This window comes from Strongylocentrotus purpuratus, unplaced genomic scaffold (assembly GCF_000002235.5).
Source record: "Strongylocentrotus purpuratus isolate Spur 01 unplaced genomic scaffold, Spur_5.0 spur5_contig_833, whole genome shotgun sequence".
Taxonomy (NCBI): domain Eukaryota; kingdom Metazoa; phylum Echinodermata; class Echinoidea; order Camarodonta; family Strongylocentrotidae; genus Strongylocentrotus; species Strongylocentrotus purpuratus.
In genome coordinates this window covers 239,742-262,414 of record NW_022145539.1, presented here as the reverse complement: position 1 = coordinate 262,414, position 22,673 = coordinate 239,742, and the positions used below count along the sequence as shown (strand labels likewise).

At 36.5% G+C, this 22,673-nt stretch overlaps 1 protein-coding gene across 1 annotated transcript; it reads left to right on the top strand.

Annotated features, from left to right (window-relative positions):
- Positions 1–216: 216 nt before the first annotated feature.
- On the top strand, positions 217–19,457 carry LOC115923493. Its single transcript, XM_030984275.1, has 20 exons — positions 217–287; positions 1,443–1,453; positions 4,622–4,658; positions 5,383–5,477; positions 6,014–6,085; positions 6,719–6,811; positions 7,500–7,567; positions 9,331–9,436; positions 9,702–10,302; positions 10,979–11,088; positions 11,851–11,941; positions 13,097–13,213; positions 14,416–14,503; positions 15,265–15,418; positions 16,861–17,016; positions 17,575–17,663; positions 18,067–18,123; positions 18,304–18,407; positions 18,863–18,958; positions 19,353–19,457. Exons 3-19 carry the CDS (start codon positions 4,626–4,628, stop codon positions 18,908–18,910), a joined length of 2,082 nt encoding a protein of 693 aa, XP_030840135.1. The 5' UTR covers positions 217–287; positions 1,443–1,453; positions 4,622–4,625; the 3' UTR covers positions 18,911–18,958; positions 19,353–19,457.
- Positions 19,458–22,673: the final 3,216 nt, after the last annotated feature.

Sequence of the window (22,673 nt, the reverse complement as noted above, 5' to 3'; positions counted from 1 at the left end):
CACAACAACCTATACAAGTTGAAAAATATGACAAAATCTATGTGAAAAACCTCGAAATAGCGGTTATATTGGATTTATGCAAATTAGGGACACTTAATTCCACTACTTGGATTTTTTTGGACTTTTAGTATGTCATTGTGGGGACCTTACTAAAATGCAATGCAGTGAAAAATATTTTATTGCAATTTGTTTGACCTCAATAGCCTGTATCGCTCTCGCTACTACCCGCGCATGCGCAGTTGAGAAAGAAGCAACAACCGGCGGATGTTTTGAACGTTGACGGTTAGGCCGATGAAAGTTGATCTCATTGTTCTCGTCAGGCATAGCCTATAATCTAGGCGGAGTGCCGAGCTTTTTTTCTTTGCTGCTAGACTAACCCTAAGCAGAACGTCTGATACGGCGAGACTACGTCTCGCAAAGAAAAAAGCTCGGCACTCCGCCTAGATTATAGGCTACGTCAGGCATTGTTGAGATTTTGATGAGGGATTTAGATCAACTTTCATCTTTCATCTGACTTTGATTTCATGTTCTCGCGGGCATATTTGGAATTTGAATGAGGGATTTTGATCCAAATTCATCTTTCATATACAAACCAATAGAACTTGTCAAGGGTATCGAGTCTTGTACATTATACATGTAACGCTCTTACACCAATATCATACTCCAATGACTATTTCTTCCAAATTTTCTGTGATATTTGGGTTTCTGTGACACCACCTTCATTTCATTTCATTTTCATTTATACTGTCTCGTTTCTGACTTAAACTTAAGGCCCTGTTTTATTATACTGGTATTAAATTATGAACTTTATGATATAGCGATATACATCTTTCTTTGTTCGTCTTCACTCAAAAAACCTTTCAAATGTCAAGGTTTCATCAAAACTATCTACACAAACTATCTTCCACTTGACAAGCAGTCTGCTGCCCTGAGTCACACAAAGTGAAAGAATCATTTTGACTGACAGTGCGGCCAAAAGCGATCGATAAATAGTACAGATGAATTGCTGTCCTGAGCTAGTATACTGGGCAACGTACACAATGCACTGAACAGTTTAATACGCGTTAGCTCCCACCCGGTACGGTAGCGGGAAGCCGGAGTACGGCGTGAGGCAAAACATTCGCCCCGTGTCTAGCCGCAGACTATTCCTGGCCTACGCGATAGGCAGCTAAAGTAGCGGGCGGCATATTATGCCGCCCGCTACTTTAGACCAATCAGCGATCGACTTGGCAGACATCGCCATGGACGCGTGTCACATGGGCCACGCGCGGCAGCCAATCGAAAATATTGATTGATTTTTTGAGGCGGCAATTTCATATCTGGACTTTTTGACGCGGGAATTTCGTCAGCGATGAGTGTTGAACTTTTTTGGTGCGCGAGCAAAATTTGATGCGGGCGCTGACGAGAACCATGACCATGAGATCAACTTTCATCGGCCTTAGGAACATTCAATGTAAGTTAGATTTAGCGAACATTTTACTCATAATTACCATTTTTAAGTTCTAAAGATAATTCAGATGAGTAATGTTAACGTTTTAAATTGCATTTTGTTATTATAAATGGGATTAAAATTCTTATAATATGAGTTTTCCAGCACAGAATTAGCCGTTACTGCCCTATAAACGACGTTTTTGTTGTCCCATCCGTCGCTTTCTGTGTGTGTGTGTGTGTGTAAAGTATTTTGTGTCTAAGAGTCTATGCAGTGCTAGTGCGTCCCAGAAAAAACGAAACCGAGAATTATCGATGTTTTATCATAACTTAATCACATTTATATATTTATCTTTCATTTGATGCAACTCATGAGTTAATAAAATCAATTTGAAGAGAGGAAACCGAAAAGTCATTTGGCGGGCGGTATCTGAATTTCAAAGAGAAAATCACATTTCTACTTTCTAGAAAGTTGGGTTTTTGCACACATAGATTTTTAGACCCTAGGAGCATCACTATCCTGGCTGTGTAGTAAAAGCTGTGCTTTTGATTCTCAACATTTCAAACACCACTGTACAAAACTCAACTGATTTCACTAAAAATCGATACTTTAGTGACAATTGATGACACCTAGACTCTAAATAGCAGTAAAATACATTTTTTTGAACTCACTGATGTTAAAAAGAATAGGTCTAGATCTAGAGTAAAGTACCCGGTAATCGGTCAGCTCCGGTTTTCGGCCAATTGGTTGGATACATGGTAAAATCACTTTAAAATACATCGCATAATAGCATAACACATATCCCACACATACCATACCATGCCAGTGTCACTGAAGAACCACATTTGCAATGAAAAATATATCCTAAAATATCACATTTTAGCGATGTAATCGGCGGTCCCGCTACCCAAATCTGAAAAATCGAGTTTCTTACGCGTGTATGTAAGAAATATGGGTACCATAAAATGAGCTTTATTTCAAGTATTTTTCAGATATAGAGCCCGATTTTGTGCTGGTCGCAAGCTCAAAAGTATCTCATCGCATGTATTAAATCAATGCAGCCGCACACCGCGACGCACACACGATATGTCCGTCTAATTCAGATTCCAACTTCCGATCACCGCTGTGCCTGTATTCGGTCAGGCGAGCACCCGGGAGCTCCGGCGTGGGATACCTGCTCCGCCCGCTTGTGCTATACATCAGCGCGGAAACGCACGGCGCGCGCGAGCGCTTCCTATTGACTTTGTACATGCGGCCGTAAACTGAAACGCTCGGCCGATAAACAGGCTCCAAAACAGTGAAAATTGAAATGAATATTGTCATGGCAATTCGTGATTTTTTTTTGGGATTCTTTTTTTGTTTAAACAATAATAATATTTGCTTCATGATTTGAACAAGAAATGATAATAAATAGGAAGTAAAGAGTCCAATAAATAGGATTTTGTCTTAAGTGGCCGAAAACCGGGTACTTTACTCTAGACTAGATCTAGATCTATACTCTAGAATCTAGTCTAATTTAAAAATTCAAATTGTAGACTAGACTAAGTCTAGTGTCAAACTTTGCTTACAGCTGCATCGACATGATTGTGTAGAGTCTATGCGATATTGTGTGGTATGTGTATTTGTGTATGGGTATAGACCTCTAGATCTAATAATACCTTACTCACAGCAAGCTTGCAGTGCTAGAGGTCAATACGCTTTAGCATTGACTCTCTATGCTTTGCTGGAGTGGGTTTTTGCCCTTTCATATGACACCTCCATCAGGAATGAGTAAGGAATGACAAGGTTCTGTTTGTTTAAAGTAGCCCTTACATTTTCATAATTTTAGCAAACAAATTCGTTTTCACTGGCTGCCTTCCGTAGCAAAAAGCAGAATTAGCCTAACCCCGTTTCGTTGACAATCGGCCATGCATGAAGTCTTTAGTCTACGGCTGATTGTCAACGAAACGGAGTTAAGTCTTTAGTAATATGGGTGCATGTGTGTGGTAATGTGAATATTGCACGGAGATTACATAATGATCAATGATGAGAATGAACATGAATAAATGCGATGTACATAATGAATGAATAGAGCTTTACATATATGAAATGACGTCGAAAGTCCAATGAAGATGAAGAGAGTTGAGAACGAAGGAAGGGGCTCACGCGATGTGGTGCGGAGGCTTGAAGGTGGAGATGTAGCTTCGTTGTACGTGGCTGAAGAACCGTGAAGAAAATCTCGACGCTGACGCTCGTGATGAAAATGGTGAAGATCGAAGCTCTCAGGCGAGAAGAGAAGAAAAGTGGTGCTCGAAATCAGAACAGTGGGTCGTTCGCTGGCGGAGGCCAAGAGTAGAAATGTAGACATCAAGCCGGTGGTGAATTAAGACGGAGCAGTGAGTCGCTCGATGAATGATCCTGACTTTGATGGAGAAATTCATCAGAGTTACAGTGAGTCGAACTCGTTGATGAAATAATAGACGAACTACGGTGAGTTGAGCTCGTGTAAGAAAAGAGCTACCGGAACGTAGAAACTGGCAGCTCCCAGCGGAGAATCAAGCGCCATGTTGGGTCCTGATTATAACGTTCCACTGGGAAACTGCCAGTCCGTTGAAGACGGCAGAGAAAGAGTTGATGTGCCGTAGGATAGGCGAAAGGCACAGAAGAATCTCGAGTGTAGAGAGAGGATCACAGAGACGTCTTGACTCGAACAAGTTGGAAGCGGGAGTGAAGAAAAACCTCATGGCGTTGAAAATACGCGGGTGAACGGGTGCGCGGAACCACGGTGCTCGATTGAAGGAATGAACACACGTGGTCTGAATAATGCATATAAAATAAGTAGCGTGATGGAAAAATACTAGAGACATGAATGTACGATAAAAGTAGGGCGAATGTAAGAGCCGCTACAAGTCTTTTGTTAATTTCGTTTGTTGATACGACAGGCAGCCAGTGAAAACAAATTTGTTTAATACAATTATGGAAATGCAAGCACTACTTTAAAGTAACAAACAGAACTTTGTTATTCCTAGTTCATTTTTCCTGATTGAGGTGTCATATGAAACTCAACTTTCTAGAAATGTGATTTTCTCTTTGAAATTCAGATATCGTCCGCCAAAAAATGTCATCAGGGCCAGGGTCATTATCAAAACTTCAGTTTTCTGATCACTTCTAAGTTTTATTTATCTTGATTGGCTTATGTTGTTTTCTTTACAGCACAATGACAAGTAGGAAAAGGAAGTCTTTGTCTTCTGTAAGTTCTGTCACTTCTTTTTTTCTTCTTCACAGATTTTGCCATTCATTTAAAATAAAAGAAATATGTAAATATGCTGCATAGTCATAGATCTAACTAATCTCTTTATTCTTCAGCCATCCAGATTGAAAACCATTTCCCCCTTTTCTTGTTACAATACATGTTCATATGTTGCTTGAACTAGAAACTCACAGTTTTGTTTTATAGATAAAAATCAAACTTGTGTGTGCAAGTAATTTCTAACATGTTAATCCACAAATGAAATTATTAAAGTTAAACAACACTTATTAAACAGCATTTATTTTAAGTTGTTAATACAAACAAATATTATTTTTTGAATTATTGGTAGAGTTTGTGGGATGAATCATAGTGCCAGATTTGGACTAGAATTCACAGACTTAGACATTCAGTTAGTACAACCCACACTTTTGTTCTATCTTTGCTATGACATACTTTTCCCACCTCTGCAATGCTCTGTTCTCTTTATGCAATTGCAATTATTTTATTTTGAAATTTGAGAAATATTGACATGAGTTATGAGCTACACATTTTTTATAACAGCTGTGACTGATGATCTGACAGTATGTTTATCATGAGACTAAATGATTATCTATAGTTGTAAAATGCAGGCTCGTATGCATATCTGACTTTATGTTTATTTTTTAAGGCATATAGTACTGGAATGCTTATTATTTTATTCCATTCTGTTCTTTACTACATCTAGATACTGAAGGCCCAGTCCCCATCTAGAACTGCATTATTGGATTTGAAGCCAAACCTGAATGGACCATCAAGTGATGAAACAACACAATTGGATGTGTAAGTTTACAGCCTAATATCTCAATGTAAAATAGATAACCAGTTAATGAATTGTTAACAAACTAGATTGTACAAGTTATCTGAATATAAAATGTAAGGAGCAGAGGGGGAGGGGGGCGGGGTGCAATTTTGAGGTAAATGAATGACATCGGTGTGTGTGTGTGTAATTGTGTTTTTACAGATGTGTATCAATCAGATTTGATTAGTATCTAATCTGGGGACCGACCTTTAACTTCACCATCCGAAAGATGTGACTCAGTTTCGAACTTGCGTCCTCGGCCGAATCAGTTTGTAACTTCCATTGTTAGCTGGATTACAGGCGCACCTACGCCACAATACCCCGTTATCAGTGACATGTCCTTATTATAAAGACAAGACTGTTTGAATGTGTGGTATTCAAATCTCAGGACATTTCAGGCAGTTGATCAGAACATCAACAAAAATACAAATATCCTTGGATAAAGAAAAGGAGAGTTACCAGTAAATCATTTGAAAGTTTGAATGGTATCGAGATAAAGACTCTTGCTTACTTCCAGTCCCCACAGGATAGAGAAAAAGAAGCGCAGGTCTTCCAGGAGAGTGAGTTTTGCAGAGGCCTACCAAGTCAAGTAAGTCCTGATGCTAGCTTATGGAGTCACATACTCCTTTTTCTGGCAAGCATAGATTGATACTTTAATTAGATATTATAATCATAACATTTATTAAGCCTTGCCTAAATTCTGATTTTAGTAGAAAATTTAAATGATTTTGAGAACCCACACAATTATTTTTACCAATTTGGTGGGACATGATAGAGTGGATGGAAGCAATAGTATCTTGATGAATTATTTCTGCATACAGCCTGGCTCTTTGTTTATCAATATATTTTATGTACATCAGATACATCACTAATATCCTTTGGCAAGATATTTACCTGCACTTGCTACTCTCCACCCAGGTGTTAAATGGGTACCCGGTAGGATGCGACAGTCATTGTTGGTCAAACAGTTTTTGAGCGTTAAGTAACGCCTGGCTGGAATGCTCCCCAGGGAGTGGAGTATTGAATCCAATGACCGGGGCAAAGCGCTAATAGAGACATCATAGATGTATTAAGCGCTATTTAAAAGCGGAATTATTATTATTATTATAATGCAAATTGTACATTCTTATTTCACCCGTGAATCAAAGGCATATACGGCTTCGATCAGATTGTTTCATTCATAGTGAATACTTTTTTATTTCTTGCTTGTTCATATTTCCAGAGAATTTATGAAAGATTCTGACAGAAAAGAGTTAGGCTTGTGGGACGATTCTCAAGACGGCACAACACATCAGGAATTACCTGACCTTGAAAAGTAAGTAATTGGACAGTAAATTAAGCTACATTATTATTACCAGGTATGTGAGAAATAATTTTTGAGTTCATTTTACATTACAAGTGAAAGCTGATTACTTATAATTTAAATTGAGAGCAGTATATCTTGTTCAAAGTGGATAGAGCGTTGAATTGACGGTCGCAATTAAAACAGAAAACTATTGTTATCTGTAATGCACATATTCCTCTACGAAATATAAGACATTCTGTAATGGAGGTTATTCATATAAAAAAATAGTTGAGGTATCCAAGATGCTTTGGTTAATTTATGCATTTCCAAGTGCAGCTTCCCATGCATACAATTTACATGTGACTGCTTTAGTTTAGTATAAAAAATACCGCAAATGAAGAAGTGCTTGCTCAGTCTTTGTCAGCATTTTTGCTTTATGTTGTTGAATATATGGGAGGCTTGGGAGCCATTTCTCTTGCATTCTAAATATGACCATGTTTCTGATTATGTAACATTTACTCAGTGAAAATGATACTGTGGTACAGACATATTGTCCCACTGTCAATATTGTCAAATTAGTGCAAAGTTTTGTTTCACATTTTTCACTCAATATGTAATGAATTTTTACTTTTCTATGTAGGTAAGTCACCTCGGTGTGAGAAAAAGACAATCACAGATTTGTGTTATGATAATGTTTCTTTGTGCTTTGCTTCTATAGAGCCAACAATCCATCTGATCATGCTGGACCCAGTCATATTCATCTTGATCCAGCTCATCAAATTACAGGTAAATTGATAAGTCTTTAATTTCACTCTTGATTTCACCATCTATTACAAATTATTTTATCCCATATTAAATACAACCATTGAAAGGTTGTAATGTGATTATTAATTTACTTTCATGTTTGGTGAGAAGATTGATTTTGGAATCTAGATACTTCATCTTAACCCTAAAAAGGCCGGGCTAATTGAGGTCTTAGTAAGGCCGGGGGGGGGGGGGCCATTATGGACCCCCCCCTTAAGATCTCCGCGAAAATTTGCACGCATGTCAAGTGAAGTGTATAGAATAATATGGTAATTTCAATTTTTTTTTTAAATCACTCATTTGCATATTTATGGTAATTTATGCAAATAAGGTCATAAAATCACATTTTTACCCATAAATCATATATTATTCATATTTAAGCATTCTTTTTCACCACATATATTCATTAGACCATTTGAAATAATAATACGACAAAAAAATCGGAAGAGCCAGCTTATTCCTTATGTTATCTATTGTTTTGATAATTTCTTATGTATTTCATTGTTTTTTAACTTATGTATTTTGTTGTTTTTGTGGTTTTATTTCATTTCTTACTACAATTCAACTATTTTGACCCCAAAACAACCACCTAAACTTTAGACAAGACCCAATAACCAATGTTTGATCTATTTTTAGGAAAAATGACATTTCCATATGTTTTGTACACAAATCACAAAAATGAGCGATTTTCGGGCTGACATGCAAAGACAAAAGGTCACGTGACCTTGTTACTGTAGGTCCGATTTTCATTTTTTTTTTGTTTAAAGAAGCGCAAGACTCGAAAGAAAAAAGTCAGCCAGCGGCGGGGCGCCATCCATATGCGTTCCCGAACAATCAGAAAAATCGTGGAGGGGGGGGGGGGGCCATAATGGTTGATGGATTCCTGCCAAACTTTGGTCATGTATGTATCTTGCACAGCCAATGAACTGATTAGATTTTGGGGTCACGAGGTCAAAGGTGACAGGGCTCATTATGTATGAAAAAACAGCTCGTGATCGCGTTATCTGAAGAACCGATTGATGGGTTCCTGCCAAACTTAGATCATGTATGATACTTGCAGAGCCGACGACCTGATTAGATTCTGGGGTCACAAGGTCAAAGGTCACAGCGCACATTATGTATGCAAAAACAGCTTGTGATCGCGTTATCTCAAGAACTGATTGATGGATTCCTGCCAAACTTAGGTCATGTATGTTACTTGCAGAGCTGATGAACTGATTAGATTTTGGGGTCATGACGTCAAGGTCAAAGGTCATGCGGCTCATTATGTATGCAAAAAAAGATTGTGATCGTATTATCATTAGAACAGATTGATGGATTCCTGCCAAACTTAGATCATTTATGTATCTTGCAGAGCCGATAAACTGAGTAGATTCTTGGTTCATTAGGTCAAAGGTCAAAGGTCATGGGCTCATTATGTATGCAAAAATAGCTTGTGAACGCATTCTCATTAGAACTGACAGATGGATTACTATTTAACTCTTTGACATCTTGCAGAGCCAATGAACTGAGTAAATTTTAGGGTCATGCGGTCAAAGATCAAAGGGTCATATATGTATATGAGAAATTGCTTGTAATCACGATATTCTGAGAACCTGTTAATGGATTACAATTGAACTTGAATTTGAAAAATTTCTTCTGTTTTGGTTTGTTAAATTGCTCTATGACAGAGGCATCATTTTCGACTGCGCCCAGTTGAAGTTCCATCTAGTTTACACTTTGTTTTCATCATTTTTTATGTGAAGGTTTGGAGACTCTCTTGTCTGGACCCATCAAACAGGAAGCACATTCAATGACCTTAACCGGGCAAGATCCTAATGGAGCATCTCACACCAATGTACAAAGTACAAGGTAATTCTTACCCCATACATGTGTATATAATTTGAACAATTTGATGGTATGTTTGTAACCAGGTTGTACTTTATAAACGATACAGTACATGTGAACAATGAATATTGTCAATCTATAATATGTTTTCCAAATTCCAAATTCACAATTGAAGCTAAAAAGCACGATATCTGAAATGTGTAAAAGGTGAGGTATATTTTCCATAGAATATTTTGAAGTAACCTAAATTTTGTACTTTCTCCTTTTCATTTCATTCTTATTTTGACAGTTCTGCTGAGAACTTCCGTCAGTATCCTCAAAGCGCTAACCTAGACCAAAGGAAGAATGATGTGAATGAAACAAGTGTGAAAAGCAGTTTCCTGAAATCTTTCATTGCTGCAGATTCATGTGGGAGTAAAGGTAGTTTTTCAACGGACCTAGATGCTTTTGCAGCACCTGCCTTTCAGTCTTACCCACCAAACTCTGGACAACAACAACAAGGTGGTCAAGAAGACCCACCTCAAGAGTCCAGCTTCAAGAGTAGCTTCTTGCAGGCATTTGTGTCTGCAGGACCATCCTCCTCTAGCTCTGAAGCCGCGGGATCAATAGAAGCCAACAGTGAGCAGCAGAATGCAGATCCTGGTATGGAGCTCACAAATTGTTTCTACTCCAGCGAAGTTACAAATAAATATGAAGGACAGGAAGAAAAAGTTGGAGATATCACAAGAATATTTGGAGGACAAGGAGATGGATTTGAAAATGAAAATGGTATGGATATGACCACTTGCATGGGAGGCTTTGGTGCCAGTTCAGTGGAGGACTTCCTGCAGATGTTCTTCAAGTTCAATGACCTTCCTATAGGAAAGCGCAGTATCATGTGCCCCTCCAAGGCAAGTACTAATTAAAAAATAATGTTACATGGCGACTATTCAGGGGACAATAACAACATTTCCATTCTGCCCTTGTGGAAATCTTTGTCTACAAATTTTAAGCAAACTTGATTTGAAAAATGTAAACATATGTATAGTTCAGTTCCTGTTTTACCATCATTATTTAGTAACCAATGTATGAAAGAGTCATGTTTGTGAAAGAGTGATGAAATACAGGTTTAGAAGGACTACGTGTACATACATTTGCCCAAATTTTGCATGTATGTGATGAGACCAATTGATATTCCACCAGTTATGAATTATAGATAAACTAATTTTTGAAAATCGTTTAAATAACTCTTGACTCTTGACTCTAACTCAATCCTCCCTCTCTCTCACATGGTGCACCCGCAAGCCTACTGTATAAAACTCTTGACTTGTCTCTAAGAAACTCTGTTATTGAGTATTGATGCCATATTTATGCAGGTACAACTACTATATTAACCAGCTTTGTCTCTGTTCCAATCGAGGCCCCGATTGAATTGAAGAGAACGTCTTTCAGCAAATTCTTTTGTATCCATGTCTTGTGAACAACATATATCCATGTACAGTACCTATATGTATCTACATAATAGTATGTATGTCACCCTTTATTGATAGCATCAAATTTGTAAACGTTTTCCCCTCTCCCCTTCAGATCAATGAGCCTACAACACTGAGCAGCCAGTTGGAGAATGCATGCCTCGTGAAGCCTAAAGCAGACATGTATGAATGGGCCATCAAATTCTTCACACCAGCTGTAGAGGAGTGAGTTTCATTCTTGTTATATCATTTGTTCATTTCCTATTCTGATTGAAACTCTTAAGTCAAATATGTAACCCTTAAAACCCCTCTAAAGTGTTCGGAGACCAAAATTTGCCCCAAATGTTTTTGCAAAAATTATTTAAATTGTACAATGGTATGAAAGGGGATGTTATTTAACACACATTTCTGCAAGGATTTTCAAAACAAATGTGTTTGAAGACGAAAATTGATGACAGAATGCTGTATTTGGGTTTACTGTTGTACGCAGAAAACCTCAATTTTGTATTCTTTCATCAATATTCGTCTTCAAACACAATTGTTTTGAAAATCCTTGCAGAAGTTTGTGTCAAATGACATCCTCTTTCACGTCATTATACAATTTAGGTGAAATTTTGCCATCAATTTTTCGGAGCTCCCACTACTGCTATTGAGATGGCGCGTAATACAAATTCATAATTTGCATACATTGTTCTTGACAACGCCTATTGGCATGTATAAATAAATCATAGAAATCGACTTAAAATCTCTGAGAAAAAAATGTGATGTGACACTGATTTAGAATTGGATATGGCGTATATTCATTTGTATACGGTATGAATGCCGTTTTAGAGATCTTCCAAGTTAACCCTAATGCAGACATTCTTAAAATTTATTTACTAGTAGTAACTAAGTAATGATGGTAAATTATTTCAAAATGTTGTTACATAGTAATAGAGCATATAGGCCACTGCAATGATACAATGGTCATGATGTTCTCTTATCTAGGCTTAGGAATTCAGTGAGATCCCAAGATACTGAACAATTGAAGGAGGGTGCTCCCATCATCAAGGAAATGCAGTCTGCTGATCCTAAAAGGGTGTGTTATCTTTCTTGATTCTCTGTGAATATTAAAAGGCAGAGAAGAATTAGCCCTTTTAGATTAGATTCAGTAGAGCCATGTCACATAAAACTTATGAAAATACATGTACGTTGGAATAAATTGCACCTTGCTGGTTCTGAAAGGATGCATGATCTTACTCGGTTTTCTCTGAGGTTGAAGGCTGTAGGAGGCTATATAAGCACAAATATTTTTTCCCCTTCTGTTTCTTAAAGATAAAGACCAGTTATGGTCATGCGATCGCATTGTGAAATAAACGTTGAGGAATCGATCGGAAAAGTTTGATCATCTAGCATATAAGTATTGGTGTGTACTGCAAGGTTCTGGAATCATCAAAATCATAAGAAACTTGGCCCAGTCTTGGTAAAGTTACAAGCACTGTACACAGAAAGATGTATATGGGACTACGCACACGTGCACGACACGTGCGTTTATCTCTCACACACCAATAGATAAACTAATTTATCAAATATATGAATTAGTAGGCGGTTTCCCGGCAAAAATTTTATGATCATGTATTAGTCAAAACATATTCTTTCACATGATTGGTAATAAGAACTTCCATTTCATTCTTTGAAATTGGGGCGTTTCCAATACTGGTCTTTACCTTTAACATATCAGTTTGGTATCATCAGATGATCAGATATTAAAATCATATGGTACAAAATGAATAAAAGTAGATTACTTCCTAACTTCAGCTCAGTAAGAGTAAAGACAATACAAATAGTGATGCACCATGATTTCCGCAGAATCCTTTAGTTTGACCAATGCTGTTGTTTACCTTTATGTGTAGTGGATGATAAAATGTCTCTCTAATTAAGTGGAGGTGTCATGGTATAATTCTTCATTCACTTGACTCCCAATCCAAGGGATGAGGGTTTGAATCCCAGCCCAGCACTAACATGTTTTGGCAAGACATTAGGTAATCCACATTTGCTACTATATCCACCCAGGTGTAAATGGGTATCTGGCAACTGCTGGGGTACTAATAATAATAGCAGCTAGGACCCTCAAGAAGAACAACCCTCATGCTGATGAAGTTTCCCTGGGTAAACAAAACTATATTATTATTACATGTGTGTCAAGGAATGAGTCTTAGAATGTTTAGTAGTTACTGCCATGTCTTTCCTCCAGTGTGCTGAGATCCTGAAGAAGGGCAAGAGTCTGCAGAAGTATTGCACAGCGTCATCTAAAGCCAAGATGAAAGAATGGAGACTGCAGATGATCAACAATACCAAGGCGGCCATGGAGGTAAGTAACCTGGGGGTGTCTGTCATGGTCTAATGGATAAGTCAAAGGACTATAGATTAAATCATCTGCAGAGCCAGAAGGACATTAACTCTAAGTTAAAGGGATAGTTGAGTTCTGTTTTCAGACCGCAAATGCCTTCAAAGTGCATGGTTATTCTTTTATTCTTATCTATGACATTTATAGTGCCCTTTTAGAACCTAAAATTGCTATGAAGGTAATTTTAGACCCCAAAATGTGTGAAATTTAGCCAATACGAGCATACCAAGTCAGCTCCACTTTCAAAAAAATATGGTGACCGTTAATTAATTATTAATTAAAAATAACAATACATGGACCGGCTGGTTGTGCTTAATATAACCAACCTGAAAATGCCAACAAAAAAGCCAACATCTGCATTGGCTGAAATACGACGTAAAAGGCGCTATTTCGTTTTTTTCAACAGGTTTTTCAAATTATCTTATATTTGTGGTGGTACACAAGTATTAGAAATCGCTATATTTATGGATATTTGAGCGTCTCTGAACCGATTTTGATCAAACAAAGATGATTTTGTCATTTAAATTGTATGTTCTTTCAAATTTGACACTCAGTTTTTCATTATCTCACCAAAAAAATTATTTTGTGTAGCGCCCTCTGCAACAGAACTCAACTATCCCTTTAAAGTATATAAAAAAAATGCATTTCTGGCTCCAAACAGATGACATCATGGTCCATGTTCAATTTTCAGCTGTGGCATTTTTTATATATTTTTAAATCCTATGGCAAAACTTTGATCTATATTTACCACTCTGCACCCATGAGAGTCTTTAGAGGCAGGTTGCTGAATGCCACATATACCCCCCCCCCCCTAAAAGTGCTTATTTGGTAGGGATATTTTCCAGGGAGTGGAGATGATGTAAACAGTTTGTGTGTACATCAATACAGGGGTGAATGATTACTTTTGAAATTTGAACATTTAGAGACATGAGTATCCAGTGCTATACAGATAGTCTTATGTTAATGCATCTTCAGATTAACAATTTGCAAAAGTAATTAAATTATGAATAGCTACGTTGGTTGGTTGGTTGTATGAATCCCCAATGATATGGAAGAAAAAACACATTAAAAGCATTATTTTTATTTCAGTGGAAACCATATTGTTTTGTTTTTTTCTCTTCAGATTAACAGATAAATCCAATCTGTCTTTTATATGTATTTGCCAGGATTCAAGCCGCCATCTTGAAAACAAGCTTGCCGAGTTGACAAGTTCAATATGTACAATTGATGAGCAGTTGCAGCAATTAGCCTCTGGTATGTTTGAATAAGATACTCATATAGTCATAACACTTCAATTTGAAGTAAAATGTCAGTGTAATATTTTTGAATTGTCCTGCAAATCAAATCAAATCTCTATCTTTCTCTCCATCCATCTTCCTTCATAGTGATTTGTTCATTTTTCTACCCTCTCTCCCAAATATTAATTGTTTGTAAATATTAATTTACACGGCAGTTACATTAGGAAATATGTATGGACATTTATACCTTCCATGTAGTAAATAAGTCCATTAATAGAATTTCATGGAAACAACAATAATTTTAATATGTATGAAAGAGAAGTATATTGGAACATTGAGAGATTATTGTATCTTGAATTTCCTTCATTCCCTGAGCATTTTGTTCTCATATTTTTATTGCAATTATGCATTATATTACCTTTATATATTTAGAAGATCAGTAAACTTCTACTTGAACCTGCTTCATATTCCACATATATCATCTTTAGAATGAAGAACTAACTCTTGGGATCTAAACAAACTCCATGAAAATATGTTATTTTTGTATTGATTAGGAATTGTAAAAGCTGTTTGTATATTTACCTTTTGTATTAAAGGCATGTGAACGATAAATCCCCATATACGGACAATTAAACATTGAATTGCATTGAAATGTCATAACATTCTATAAAGCATAACATTTTATAAAGACAATATGAATCATGACAAAAGATTCATTTTATCTAATAAAAATCATGAAAAAAATGTAAGATATAAATGCTTACTTCCTAAATCCAGTGGATAGTGCCTTAGATGATGCTATCAACAGCTTAGAACAGATCAAACTACCTACTGAGGAAGAGAAATCTGAATGGGTTGCAAACTCACAGGGACTGGAATCCATGGAAACAAAACTAAGAGAAGAGGAATGCACAGTACAAGAGACTGAAAGGTTTGTTCATTTCTAATATGTTGAAATGATTCCTGTTAATTTATACATGGAATCACTATTTGTGTTGCTCAAACAACTATTATGATTGATCTGTAAAGAAGAGTATATAAACAAGATTAAATGAAGTTTGAATATATACTCTAATTACACTGCATTCAATGTTTCATTCATATTTGATATCAATCGTGCAGTTGTAATTTATGGATACACAATTTTCTCTTCATGCCCATGTAACCCTTTAATCTATTTAGAAGGAGCAGTGTTTTGTTGTTTTTAGCTTTAATACTAGATTAAAGCTTAGTTATTAATGTTTTAACATGGATATTGAATATACTGGTTCGTGAATGATTTATACTGTGTAATATAAGAAATTAAAGTTTACCAACCACCTTTAAAGGTACTATGTCCCATTTGCAGGCCAAAAAAATGAAAAAGTTAAATTCCAACTGCATTTGAAAGATAATACTAATTTATAACTTCCCTAAAAAAGGTGGGGCTTGAAAATGTCTTCAAGTGGGAAAATAACGACTATTAGTTGTCAAATCGACTTTAGGGCTATAGAGCCCAAAAGTAATAGTCTTGATTTTCAGACAATTGTACCGAATGGTCATACGTTTTATGCTGCACAAAGATTCAATCGGTTTAATCTTGGCCATCACAAGAAGTGGGTTATTGATGTAGACAAATGCTCATGTACCCTTTACAACTCTTTTCATGTATGTTATTACCAAAGAAGAAAAAAAGCCAGTCAGTCACTCAATAGTGTCTGACAGTGAAGTCTAGCAAGTAAACAGGTTTCCTTGCATAATTTGAATATGAGGACACTGCTAATATTTAAATTTCACAGATAGGACATGCATGACATATTCATAATTCCTACAAAGTTATACAGAATTTGAGGTTAGCTGCAAAAGGGACATAGTACCTTTAAGAAATAATTTGTGTAAAGCTAGAATATATAAAATCCAACTCAAATTTGTTTTCCCGGCATTCTATTGGCCAAAGAATGAGGAGTATGAAGAAACTAAAGAATGACATAAACCCCTACGCATGGAACCCATGTCGGACTTGAGTTTCATGCAGGCCTTATTCAATGCTAGCATTTTGTTGTTGTTGTTTTAGTTTTAAGGCGTGTATCATTCAGTTGTGAATATTTACGCCAAAATCTTTTCGCATGAACAGGTGCATTGAATTGTCTATTCATAAGTCATGGGTTTTTTTTAATGAGCGTGTGCTTGAATTTGCAATATCTCTTTATAGATATAATTTGTTAAGCTTATATTTTGAATATAGTAACAACATGGAGCCGCTAATGTACTAAACAAAACAACAACAACAATTTGTGACTGGTACATTTGAAAAATAAAAAATAACTTATGCCTTGCCCATGTAAAACTGACTTGATAGAATATAAACTAAATAAATGTAATTTATGTTTGCAGTGAAAGAAAACGGTTAGAAGCAGAGATAAATAGCATAGAGGCAAGCACAACCAAGCTGGAGGCAGAGCGAGAAGAACTGAGTAAACCTGGAACTGGAATCAGCCAAACAGACCTGGAGCTAAAGAACATGAAATCAGACATCGTCCTCCTCCACAGGCAATATATTCAGTTTTGTATTTTTGTATCATGGAACAATATGCCACTTTCCATCAGAGAATTACCCTTTCTTGCTTCTTTCAAAAGATCCCTTAAAAACATATTTATTGCGATTTATCTATTTACATGAGTCTATATATTTTATGTTTTCTCTTCACACTCTATATTGTGTAAGCACTATGGTACTTTTTATTTCAGCACTCCTAATGATTGATATTATTGTTATTTACATGCTTGTTATGTAGATGAAATGTAATACAACCATTAGAGGGGATGTAATATTAGAACTTATATAAGGGAAATGACTGAAATATTGCACATGTAGATATCATCATATGTAAGAGGAGTAATATTTTAAAAGTACCCCATTAGATTATATCTATCCATGTTCTTCGCATTAACATTTGGACTGGCTTTTCTTTTCTATTTGTAAATCTTCAATTATACATTTGAATCATTTTGAGAGTTTGATTGCAGCATTATTAAATGTCTTTTGAAATGGCCGTTTTGGATCACATTGAATCTTTGCTTATTTTATTATCTGCATTTCTTCTACAGCTTTCAAGAATGGAGACTACAAGCTTTCCTTGAGAACAACTACAATTTTTCATTCTTAAACAAATCAATCCTACTCAACATACAGTTTGGTGAGTTTCTTTATTTCACTCAGTAACTTGTAATAGAGTGAGATGATATCCCATAAGTTGTATCTTGTTGTTGTTTGTGTTTGTTTTTTTGTATGTGTGTTTTCCTACAATCCTGGTCCATATTCCCAGGTTCTCTTCCTACAACTTATAGTACAGAACAACAGAAAATATCAAAACTACATGCTGAACTATTGGTGAGTAGAATTAAGCCATGTCGAGTCTCAAAATGATTCTTTATCCAGACTTCCACCATATTTACATCTTGTCACAGTTTGTTCCCTTTTTCAATTAATTCTTTGTTTGGAAGCACTGATTCATGTGTAAAGTCTCACTTTTAACAACTTTCACGAAATATATGATTGGTCTTCTTCTTTTTTTTCTCCATTTTTTAAATTTTTTATAGGTGACACAGAAAGTGGTGCCAAGTTGAATGATCTCACATTACGTAGTGTGCTTGCAGGTAAGTATCTTGAGTAAATCTAATTTTAAACATCAACTAAAAGCAGTACAATTTTTTTTTGGTCACATAACCAATGTTTTACAAATCATGTTGGACATTAACCAAGCTTTTAGTTATGCAGGATGATTCAAACTGTATTCTTGAGATGTGTATCATGGTCCTGTTTTTATATTCTTGTAGATGATGCCTGTAGCTCAGCCAAACTAGCCCATTCACTCTTCTTCAGCAGTGTAAGTGCAGACAAGTTGAAGACACTCTATCCTACCTTAGCTGCCCTTCCGCAGGTATGTGTAGCTCTTGAACTTTCAGATGTTTCTCCAAGAAGTACAGCATTTCTTATAACAAATATCATTCATACGTGTCCAAGAAATCATATTGGTTCTGTTTACACAACAAATGTAAAATGTATCTCAAGTAGGAAATAAAATGTGATTGAATTAATATGAAATACATGAACAACAAAAAAGAGATGTTATTATTTTGTTTGTAATTGTTTTTTCAAGACTGTCCATGTAAGTAATTCTTTATCCACTCAGTGTTTGTATTTCTTAGTAAATTGTTGTTCATAAGACTTTTGGGGTAGATTTTGCATCATAGCAACCACTCCCCACCAAAAAAAAAGGAGGAAAAAAAGAAGAATATGCTGATAACACATTGATTTGTGACCAATATAAATGTACCAAACTAACATTGCAAGACTTGTGTGTTCTTTACATCACTTCTATTTTACCTTTTAAAGATGATGCAGCATCTTTCAGAGTTGGCTGGTCAGGTTGCTAGAGGCTGAGGTCAGTAGAATAGATTTCTGGCATCCAGTTACTACAGCACAGAACAGGTAAGACTACGTTAGATTTATCTGCCCATGTCTATTCACATTGATGCAACTCTGCTTACAGTATATATTTAACCTTTAAGAAATATAAAGCAGTGTTGACTTTCTGTTTTGAATGAAATGTTTGTATACTCCGTCACTTTCATGTAAGAGTCATCAAGAGTTCTGAGAGCAGTAACAGCTAAATGTATCATTCTGAGATCAAGTATTTGAAATAGAGCAAATTATGTTTTGTCTTTAAAGTAGCTAGTCGTCTCCCTAACAGATAGTTATTGCATTGATGTGTCGGTTTTGTGAATCTGTGAATTATGAGATGATGAGGCAGTCTAGTATACGGTAGGTACCGACATTAATGACAATTAAGAGCTGTCTTTATTGATCCATCTTGTTCTCCTAGACTATCCATTGAGTTTTCCAGCATTGAAGCCCATTCTACGTTCTGCATTCACCTGGACATTGTACCAGGCCAGTATCCATTGACAGCCATTCCACACAGCTGTGTCATCAAGATTGGCAAAATCAGGTAAGAACTATTAGAACACACCAGTTTGACCAAACAACTGTGGTTGCAGTGTTGAACGATGAAAGCCTTCCTTGCGTTAAATTGTTCTCATGACAAAAATCCCAGATTTTAGTAATAGATTAGGTCACCGTTACCGCGATAGCCCATTAGTTTTTTGGCTTGATGTTGTCTAACAGACAGCTTAAAAATTTGGGATGAAAGAAGCATTGTTATTTAAGTATGTGTGCTTATCCAAATGCATAACTTCTAATTCAGAAAATATATTTTTGATGTTGATTTACACAGAGGGCTTATTCCCACATATATGTAAGGCAGTACTAAAACCACCTCTCAAAATGCCTGTATGGCATATTAAGATGAAATAAGCAGTATGCATACACAACAATAACTTCTTCTGCCCTTGTGATTGGTATAAATCATATACTTCTGAGAGTCTTGAAATGGTTTAAATTTTACCTTTGTTAGATGATTTATGGCATTTTTAAAGTTGTATAAAATCAAAATACCCCAACCCCCCTAACTGTACATTCGAGATGACAATATGCTGCGTCAAGACTCTCTTAATCTGTCACAACACTATAAAGCAGATGCTCACCATTAATGAAAAATAAAAAGGCTGTCAATGTCAAAGAGGATCTCTCTCATTTTATTCTTCAGTGAGGAGTCCATCAATGCTACCATTGACACAGTGCAACCCGGATGGAGGTACGTCTCAAGAATCACCAAAGCTATTGAACAGCTCCTAATTGATAAGCGATGACTTTACTTATTGTTGTTTTGTGCTCATGGCTTAATAACTTTAATTCTTTAACATTATATTCTCTTTGGGGAAAGAAATTTTTTTACCTTTGTTAGATGATTTATGGCATTTTTAAAGTTGTATAAAATCAAAATATCCCAACCCCCCTAACTGTACATTCGAGATGACAATATGCTGCGTCAAGACTCTCTTGACTAAGAAATTAATTTGATATTAAATGTAGAGATACATATGACAAATCGTAGATTAGTAAAAACCTAGTTTGCTATTCGCAAATTAAGAATCAGAATTCTGATATTTTGGTATCCACTGTGCACTCTATTACTTCGAACTGTAAAATGTTGATATTTTAGACTTTTTTGTTGATCATGGGAGAGAGATGACTTTACTTATTGTTGTTTTGTGCTCATGGCTTAATAACTTTAATTCTTTAACATTATATTCTCTTTGGGGAAAGAAGAAATTTTACCTTTGTTAGATGATTTATGGCATTTTTAAAGTTGTATAAAATCAAAATACCCCAACCCCCCTAACTGTACATTCGAGATGACAATATGCTGCGTCAAGACTCTCTTAATCTGTCACAACACTATAAAGCAGATGCTCACCATTAATGAAAAATAAAAAGGCTGTCAATGTCAAAGAGGATCTCTCTCATTTTATTCTTCAGTGAGGAGTCCATCAATGCTACCATTGACACAGTGCAACCCGGATGGAGGTACGTCTCAAGAATCACCAAAGCTATTGAACAGCTCCTAATTGATAAGCGATGACTTTACTTATTGTTGTTTTGTGCTCATGGCTTAATAACTTTAATTCTTTAACATTATATTCTCTTCAAAACATACACATAAAAACAATTGAGGGGGGGGGGGTTAAACCCCAAAATCCCCTCGGTTCCTGGAGACGCCCAGCGCGAAAATCATCCAACGACGATGGAAAACGCCACACAAACCAACAACAACAAATGCTCAGTTCGTTAATAACGCCATCTTCGGCGGCTTGAATCAATAATTTTAGGGGAATATAATGAACAACCCATCAACCGGCCAGATTCTGGACTATAGGCCTACTCCATACTATAGAGATAGGGGACTGCAAACTTGCGATTGATTTGGGTTTACGATAATTGAGATGGCACTGTTGTCTTCTAGGAGTAGGATGTTCTCGAGAACTACCGTAGCCATAGCAGCCGCCAGACTCCATCGTAGACTCTTCTACGGGAACGACGAGGTAGGTAAGCTGGGCCGGGTGCTAGTGTATCCATTTTTGAGCCGTAACTCCGGCGTGGAGATACCCTACTAAAACATACCCTCCAAACATACAGGTACACGACGCCCCCTTGTCAACCGAGAAGCGTAACTCGCTGGGCTGGTATTGGTATTGGTATTGGTATTGGTAAGATGGCATCGTAAAAAGGACAGGGCCAGCGTGAGTTGGAACTGTGTGTAAATCGTGGTTTAATTTGAAATAGAATTCCAGTTTGTAAAAGTAAAACTGGGTAGACTATGAGTATGATGATGAGTATGACTTAATCAGTGGCGGATCCAGGGAGGGGGGGCACGTGCCCCCCCCCCCCCCCCCCCCGGCCAAAAAAAAAGAAAAGGAGAAAAAGGAGGGGGAAAGAAAAAGGAGAGGAAAAAGAAAAAAAGGAGAGGAAAAAGAAAAAAAGGGAAGAGAGAAAGAAGAAGAAAAGGGGAGAGGAGAAAAAGGAGGGGAAAGGGAAAGAGAGAGAGAAAAGGCGGAAAAAGAAGAAAGGCGGAAAGACGGAGGAAAGAAAGGGGGGAAAGGGAGAATAATGAGAAGGGAAAAGAAGGGAAAAGGAAGAAAAGGGGATGATATTATAAGAAGGTGTTTTTTTTTACCGGGTAATTGGGCGGGGGGGGGGATGCAATTTTAAGTCGAACATGACTAATACCAAAGATTTTATCTCCTTTATAACTTCTAACTTATAACTTATAACTTAGTCTTGAATTAATTTTCCGATATACCTATTCTAAGTGCTCTTTCAGCATGCAGATTGTCCCCGCCATTAATCCTGCCACACTTGCTGGTTTCATTGTCATATTATTTTCTGTCATCCCTGTGGCCGCTTTTTTAGTCAAATACCTGATTAACATTTGAAGATTTCCTACACTAATGCCTGGCCGTGCGTAACCCATATTTGAACACTAAGTTGCACCTGAAATTGCAACATGTGCATTATAAGCTCAAAATGCTTTCTTTCATACAAATACACCAAAAAAAAATCCCAAAAGCTTGAATGCATACAATTTCACAAGATGTAATTAAACAATATGAATGATATTAATGATACTTTAGAAAACTACATGGGGTATGGACTATGTTGCGTGTTAACTAGTAATCCCACATAATTCCCTTTTTTAATTAAACTACTAAAAAGCAGTATCCCTCCAGACAAGAAAACACTTAAT

What these genes read in the sequence shown, in the direction of transcription:
- LOC115923493 (XM_030984275.1), top strand. Translation starts at nt 4,626, where the DNA reads ATGACAAGTAGGAAAAGGAAGTCTTTGTCTTCT. An exon ending in GTATCATGTGCCCCTCCAAG is followed by an intron (nt 10,303 to 10,978) that starts GCAAGTACTAAT and finishes TCTCCCCTTCAG; the next exon opens with ATCAATGAGCCTACAACACT. An exon ending in GTTGCAGCAATTAGCCTCTG is followed by an intron (nt 14,504 to 15,264) that starts GTATGTTTGAAT and finishes TCCTAAATCCAG; the next exon opens with TGGATAGTGCCTTAGATGAT.